Source organism: Vombatus ursinus, unplaced genomic scaffold (assembly GCF_900497805.2).
Source record: "Vombatus ursinus unplaced genomic scaffold, bare-nosed wombat genome assembly UNPS02011353.1, whole genome shotgun sequence".
NCBI classification, from domain to species: domain Eukaryota; kingdom Metazoa; phylum Chordata; class Mammalia; order Diprotodontia; family Vombatidae; genus Vombatus; species Vombatus ursinus.
This window is the reverse complement of record NW_020951131.1, coordinates 1,090,225-1,097,938: the sequence shown is the minus strand read 5'-3', so window position 1 is coordinate 1,097,938 and position 7,714 is coordinate 1,090,225. Positions and strand designations below refer to the sequence as shown.

The 7,714-nt window shown below is 48.3% G+C and overlaps 1 protein-coding gene across 1 annotated transcript in view; it reads left to right on the top strand.

The window, feature by feature from the left end:
* The window catches only part of DOCK1 (dedicator of cytokinesis 1), a 523,683-nt gene that overhangs the window by 30,739 nt on the left and 485,230 nt on the right, over window positions 1-7,714 (top strand). Inside the window, exons 12-13 of the mRNA XM_027855939.1 lie at window positions 1,944-2,069; window positions 5,307-5,431. Coding sequence (XP_027711740.1) covers window positions 1,944-2,069; window positions 5,307-5,431 — 251 coding nt within the window. The remainder of the gene's footprint in view (window positions 1-1,943; window positions 2,070-5,306; window positions 5,432-7,714) is intronic.

Sequence of the window (7,714 nt, the reverse complement as noted above, 5' to 3'; positions counted from 1 at the left end):
AGTAATAGCAGCAGTAGTAGCAGTAGTAGTAGTAGTAGCAGTAGTAGCAGCAGCAGTAGTAGTAGCAGCAGTAGTAATAGCAGTAGTAGCAGTAGTAGCAGTAATAGTAATAGCAACAGTAGTAGCAGTAGTAGTAGTAGTAGTAGTAGTAGTAACAGCAGTAGTAGCAGTAGTAGTAGTAGCAGTAGTAGTAGCAGCAGTAGTAGCAGTAGTAGTAGTAGTAGCAGTAGTAGTAGCAGCAGTAGTAGTAGCAGTAGTAGCAGTAGTAGTAGTAGCAGCAGTAGTAGTAGCAGCAGTAGTAGAAGTAGTAGTAGTAGTAGTAGTAGTAGTAGTAGTAGTAGTAGTAGTAGTAGTAGTAGTAGTAGTGACAGTAGGAAGAAGAATGAGGAGACAGGTGTGTGCTCATCCTTCCATCTGGGGCACTTTGCTCAGTCCCATGGATGGTGTTTCTTGCAAGGTGCCTTCACCGACGAGTGAGAGCATCTTTCTTTCTGCCTCTTTGCCATTGTCTCCCACCTCGTTCTTCTCCCTATGAAGCTCTGGGGTCGGCTTGGCCCGCCTTCCATTGTCTACAAGAGGAGGGGGTCTGACCAGGCTCCTTGGCCTCCCTTCCATATGTACGGACAGTGTTCCGATCTCTGAGGACTGAGCTCCCTGTGTTATTCATGATACTCTCAGGGGGCCACAGACTCCACTGAGACACAACATTTTAAAATCTTCCCGAAGAGAGCATGACGGACCCCAGCCTCGATGCCCTGCGCCATCTTGGTGTGTCGTGCTGTGCTGGGGAGCCGGCGTTCCTTCTGGGAAGCCAGTCTTTGCTTCTGCTGAGGAGGAACATGGAAGCGGATGTCAGCTAGGGAGTGTCCTGTGAAGGGGGAGGGTGTTGGTTTAAACCTGGGAGGGAGGCACACTTTCCTCTGCAGACTCCTTATAAATGGTGCACGGGACAGAGGGCTGGGTTTTGGAGTTAGAGCCTCTTCCAGGTGTGTGTGACCTCAATCAACCAAGTCACTGGGGCCTCAGTTTCCTCATTTGTAAAACGAGGTCCTTTCAAGTTCTCAGTGCCACTAGGCAGTGCCATGGTGAGCAGAACTCTGGGCTTGGAGTCAGCCTCAGACACTTACTAGCTGTGTGACTCTGAGCAAATCACCTCACCTCTGTTTGCCTCAGTTTCCTCATCTGTAAAATGGGGACAATAATAGCACCTACCTCCAGGGTTGTTGTAAGGTTCAAATGAGATGATATTTGTAAAGTGCCTTGCACACTTTAATGTGCTATACAGATGTTAGTTATTATTATTATTACGATTGTCTTACAATGAACTAGGCCTTGCTTCTGTTTTCCTGGGGCTGTATACCCGAGGAGGCTGTGAGCACCATGAGGTCAGGGGTGGTGCCTTGGCTAAGCTTTGTCCCCCAGTCAGCACTCAGTGCCGTTGTCTGCACCCACGACACACACAAGACATTTTTGTTGACTCTTTTGAAAGAAGGGTTTTGTGAAAGCAAAAATTGTCCCCTGGGTTGGTTGGACTCTCGGACATGCCCCCCTCTTTGGGACTTTCATGATTCTTTGTAGAAATGTCAGACTTGGGTTCGAGGTCCTCCCCTGCATTCCTCCTTCTTGGCTGAGATGCAAATGCCACTCTTTGCAGCCTACTCCCTGAGCAGTCCTGCCATGTGCTTCAGAATCATTTGTCATCGGGAGCAGGTGCTCCCAAATGCCATGGCGGCCTCCATCCCCCGCCCCCACCCCACCACCAGCGACAATTGTGTTTCCAAAGACTTTTGCTTGAATAGTGCTAGTAGTACAATTATAAAAGTACTGATTCTGGACGCAGAAAACCTGAGTTCCAATTCTGACTTGAAAAAGAAACAAACAAAAAAAACCAAACCAAATCTTTTAGTGTCTATTTCGCTAAAACCCTGATTTTTTTGCCTTAGGATTATGGGTAACGTTGAAGCTTCTCCCAGGAGATATTCGCCAGATTCGCAAAGAATTTCCCCACTTGGTGGACAGAACCACTGCAGTTGCTCGGAAAATGGGCTTTCCTGAGATCATTATGCCCGGTAAGTGTGACGGAGGTCCAGAGGGCTAGTGAATTAGCAGAATGCAGGCCCGAGGCTGGAAAGGAAGGGGCTCTCTGTCCTTGCTGCGGTGCCGAGTACTGAGTAGGTGCTCGCTAAATAGAGCCTGGCTGGTGTCCGGCGGTGGGCAGCTGGGGAGCTGGTACACACGGCCCCATCCCTCGGGTTCTTCCCTCTTCACTGCCAGCTCTGAGCTGGCTCTGTTCAGTCCGCTTCAGCTGTTGTGTTTGATCTGGTAGTCGATGATCTGTATTGTAGTTCAGTCTTTCAGTCATGGCTGACACCCCATGACCCCTTGAACCGTAGCACTTGTATCCTCCACCATCTCTCCGAGTCTGTCCAAGCTCGTGTCTGTTGCTTCCATGACACCATCCATCCATCTCATCCTCTGCCATCCTCTTCTCCTTTTGCCTTCAGTCTTTCCCAACATCAGGGTCTTTTCCAATGGCCAAAGTACTGAAGCTTCAACTTCAGTATTTGTCCTTCCAGTGAATGGTCTCAGTGAATTTATTTAAGTGTGGCCTGATTTGATCCTTGCTGTGGAACAGATTCCCAAAAGTCTTCTCCATACACATGAATATGGTATCCTTCTCTCCTCCCCCAACATCCAAATTCCATCCTTTCTTCTGTTAGGGCACTTGTTTTGAGCAGCAGAAGACAAGACACCAGAAGCCAAAGGAGAATCATTAAGAATCACAATATAAAAACTGGCCCTGAGATGTGATCTTACTATGGCCTCACCCCTCTCTGCCTGAAGGAGATATTGCCAAACGCAGGTGGATTGCACGGGGTTTGCCTCGATCTGAAGGTGAAAGACCACTGGGGCCTCGGTCATCGGTGACCGGCCTGGGAGGCCCAGAGTCTGTTTGCCATCGCGCGCTCCTCGAAAAATCACTTTGCTCCCTTGCCGTGTTGTCCTGGTTATAGATTTAAAATGTTTGTTCAGTTTGTCTGAACCAATATTTGCTCAGCGCCTTCTGTGTTCTGGGAGCTATGTCAGATACAAGTGATGATACAAAGTGAAGTTGAGACTCAGTTCCTGCCCTCTTGAAGTTTATGGTCTAATGGGGCATCAACCGATAAGATAATACCCCTCTTAGAAAATAGCACCGGAGCGTAGAGGCGAGGCACAAGCGGAGGGTGAGGGGCTCTTGGGGTGAGAGAGGTAGCTGTGATCCGCTACAGAGAATTTCTGAAGGAGAGAGCTCTTGAGTTGGACATTAAAAGACCAGGGGTGGGACACAGGGAGTGGAAAGATTGAAGGCAGGAAGTAGGAAAAGCATGGCGCGCTGAAGGCAGATGAAGAAGGGCAGTTTGCTTGAGGGGCGTTAAGAGAGAAGGAAGGAAAGCTTGGCCAGCATCTGTTTGTTGAAAGCCTGGAATGCCAGATGAAGGCATTTGAACTCTACTCGGTCAACCATAGGTCGTCATTGCAGGTTTTGACAAGAGCAATGTCTTGAGCAGGCCGCATGGGGTCTAGGCAGGAGTCTTTGAGATTAGGACCTGGGTTTGAGCCTGGCTCTGCCTCTAGTGAGCAGGGCCGCCGTGGGCAAGGTGTTTCTTCTTTTCCGGACTTGATTTTTCCTTCTGTAGAATAAAGGGGGAAGATGAAGCCGGCCTCCCAGCTTCTAGTTGCGATGCTATGATGCTTAAGGATGATTCCTCTGAGTCAGGAGGGACAGATTGGAGGGGTGCAGAGACGGGAAGAATAGAACAGAGAATGACTGCTAGAATGTCGAAGGCAGGGGGGTGAGGAGGCGGCGAGGAGAGAATTGTGAGACTTGGCAACTTAATGGTTCTAAAAGGTGGGAGACGGCACAAAGTCAAGTACTCAGAGTCACGCGTGGACGATGGGGTGGACGGTGGTGCCACTGGTGGAGCTGGTGGTTTTGGAAGGAGGAGCACACATGGGAGGAGCCGGTGAGCTCCTGGCCCACACAGGGACTGAACTTGTGCAACGCTCCTCATCTGTGTGACGACCTCAGCAAAGGCAGGGCCCAGAGGCCGGGTGACCTCGGCTTCAGGGAAGCGAGGGGATGCCGAGTGGGCTGAGCTCGAGCTGACTCCTGGCGCTTTCGGCCTGGGAGGGAGGAAAAGAAGGAGAATCCTCTTTTCTTCTGCCTTCGATGCTCGGCGTTTAGCCTGTGACCTCGCACCAGGAGAGTCAGCAGGAACAGAAGAGAGGACAGGGACGTGAAGACTTTTAAAACGGGAGCGATCTTGGGCCCTTTGGCGGCGTGGCAGATGCACAAGCAGGAGAATGGGACACAGCCATGAAGAAACCATTGAAACTGGAGGCAGTTAGCCTGGAGGAGAAACGGAGAGAGGACCATAGCCTCAAAGGACGCTTGGCTGCCCATTCCAAACCCTTCATTTTGCCGGTGAGGAAACTGAGGCAGCTTGCCACGGTCCCACATCTAAGTGCCCGAGGTTCGAGCCGGGTCTTCCTGGCGCCCCATCCACCACGGCCCGCTGATGCTCATAGCCGTATTTCCCTCTGAGATCCGCCGACGGTCACAATGAGGGCGGGGGAAGAGAACCAGGCATTGAGCACAGAAACAGGCACATAGTAGGTACTTAATCATTCCTGTTGATTAACATCCAAGCATGAGTGGACAGGTTAGTGCAAATGTCTCATCACTGGACTGTTTATCGAGTGAAGAAATGAACAAATATTAGATGATCAACGAGTGGGAAATCAGGGAAAATTCATGCTTTTTTGGTGAATGGGACAGTGGGGTAGCAGCCTGGGGTTTGGAGTCAGAGAACTCTTTCCACATCTTAGCTCTCACCCTACTCCTTGCCTGTGGGAACTTGGGCAGTAATTTTCCATTTTCCATGCCTCAGTTTCCTCATCTGTAAAGTGACACTGTTGAGCTAGATGTCTCTAAGATTCCCTCCCGTTCTGAACCTGGGCTTCTCTGATGGTGGGTTGATTGTGTCAGGGTCTTACACAGAGGACAGAAGAGATAATTAGAATTTCAACAGGCTTTCTCTTTCTCTTTGACAAGGCAAGGTGAAAATGAAGCAGTTGGTGAATAAAGATCACCATTAGCCTGTCTTTTAAAAACATCATCATTTGGGAAAACGCTTAATAATCACCTAATATAGTATTTATAATATTCTGGTAGGGTAGACAGCAGTTTGGCGAATTTTGCATAATTCACTGTCATGCCATGCATTATGGATTGACTTTACAGGTGTCATTTCTCCCCTCAGGTGATGTTCGGAATGATATTTATGTAACTTTCGTGCAAGGAGATTTTGATAAAGGCAGCAAGACGACAGCCAAGAACGTTGAGGTCACGGTGTCTGTCTACGACGAAGACGGGAAAAGATTGGAGGTAGCTCTTTCTGGGGCTTGGAGGAGGCGCTTTTCCACACGGCCATTTGTCCCTAGCCCTTCCCTGCTTCTCAGAATGTGAAGGAGAGAATTCAGCCACGTCTGAGTGAGCACATCCGTAGCTCCTTTCTCTTCTGGAGATCCGTAGTCTTTGTTCGTCCTCAAACGAGATAATGTATTTAAATTTAAAAGGAACTATTAAAATACCAGGCCTTATTACCTTTCTTGTTCAGGGACTTCTAATCTGGAGCGTAGAATACGTGCTCCTTGGAAACCAGTTTGAATTTACTTTGAACATCTTGGACCTACTTCCCTGTGAACATTGAGTCACCATCCAGAATTCCCCTTTTCTTTACTGACTTGCCTATTCTGTTTTTTTTTTTTTAAATTTATTTATTTTGACTTATCAACAATCACTTCCATAAGCTTTTGAGTTTTAAATTTTTCTCCCTCTCCCTTGCCACCTCTTTCCCCAAGACAGAGTGCACTCTGAGATAGGCTCTACATATACATTCCTATTAAACATACTTTCACATCAGTGATGTTGTAAGTAAGAATTAGAACCAATAGGAAGAACCACCAGAGAGAGGAAAGAAAACACAACAGAAGAAAAAAAAATAGCAAATAGCCTGCTTCGATCTGCATTCAAACTCCAGAGTTCTTTCTCTGGATGTGGCTAGCGTTTTCCATCACGAGGCCTTTGGAGATGTCTTAGATCCTCGTGTTGCTGGGAAGGGTTAAGTTTATCAATATTAATACCTAGCTGATTATGCTGACTTGGCTATTCTGAGGTTGAGGTGATGCTTATCTCTTCCTTCTGGTTTCTCAGTAATCCATCATAGGACCCAGATGGGTCTGGGCACTGTGGCCAGCTCCTGGCCCTGTGCTAGGCTGCTTGGAAGGTTCTGGGATCCTTTAGAACGGCCCCAAGACTGCCTTGCCTGACTCCCCAGACCCGTCCCTTGAACGAGACTGAACCATTTCTTGGGCCCATCCAGGGCAGAGCAGGGAAGACGCCCAGTGGAGGATCATAGGCCCCTCGATCACAGCCTGGAGCTCAATAGACCTCAGAGCCCATCCGTTCTGACGTCCTCATTTTACAGATGAGGACATTGAAGCAAAGACGTCAGTCTGCTTGCCTGAGGCCATACAGCCAGTAAGTGTCTGAGCCAGGACGTGGACCCAGATCTTGACGTCATGCCCTGCACCCTATCTGGTGCATCCCACTGCACTTCAAAGAGGCAGGCGCTTTGGGTTCTGGGGCTGCACGGCTGGCTTTGGATTTTGGTCTCCTTTTTAATGGATCCAATTCCATTTGGCCATTTAAATTTTGTTCAAAACTTATTTTTTACGTCACCTTCACGTCCCCCCAATTTCACTTCTGTTCCCTAGTTTCTCGGGTTTAATAAGCATTTATCAGGTGCCTGTTACACACAAGGCATTTTGCTTGGCCCCACGGTGAAGGTTAAGATAAAAACTGTTTCTTGCCCTCACAGAGTTTAACATTCTGATGGTGCCTGCCCATTTTGCTATTGATTTAAGACTTGTAAACATGTAACCTGCATTATTTCATTTGATCATTTTGGCAGCCCTGTCTGGGAGGTACTTGCTTTGAATGTCTAGGGGATGGAGGCCCCTAAAGTCTAACAGAACTGCCCAGGGTTGTGTGACCAGGAAGTGTCAGAGGCCGACCCCCGTCCTGCATGCTATCTCATGATGTTTCTTGCAGGCTTTTTCCGTCCCAAGTTCTTTTGTCCAGTTCTCTGGAGATCAGCAAGGGTCCTTTTCATGTTGCTTGTTGAACATTCACTCTCTAGGAGAAAACATATAGGAACATCTGTTTTTAGTCCACAGTGTTTTTTTTCCTATTTCAGCTTAAAAGGAGGACGTCTTCAGCTAAGAGCTCCCCCTTGCCCAGCCTTGAACTTATGGGAAGCTCTGGCATGGGGGCATTGGTGACTCTGGTCTCACTGTCCATAGCATGACTCATAAACCCAGAGATCGCTAACACCTGGAGGGAAGACTTTAGTTATGGCCTTTGCTCTAAGTGTATCTCTGTCTCTTTATCTCTGTGTCTCTGTCTTCATCTCTGTGTCTCTGTTGACCTCTTTCCCCCTCCCCCTTCTCTCCTTTTCCTTGAATGTTGGGGAAGGACTTAGTTTAGATGTGACTTTCCCACGACAGCCCTCAAGAGCATCACTCCTCCTTCCAGCCAGTGCTGTAGGGAAAAGGTTCCTTGTGTGTGTGTGTGTGTGTGTGTGTGTGTGTGTGTGTGTGTGTGTGT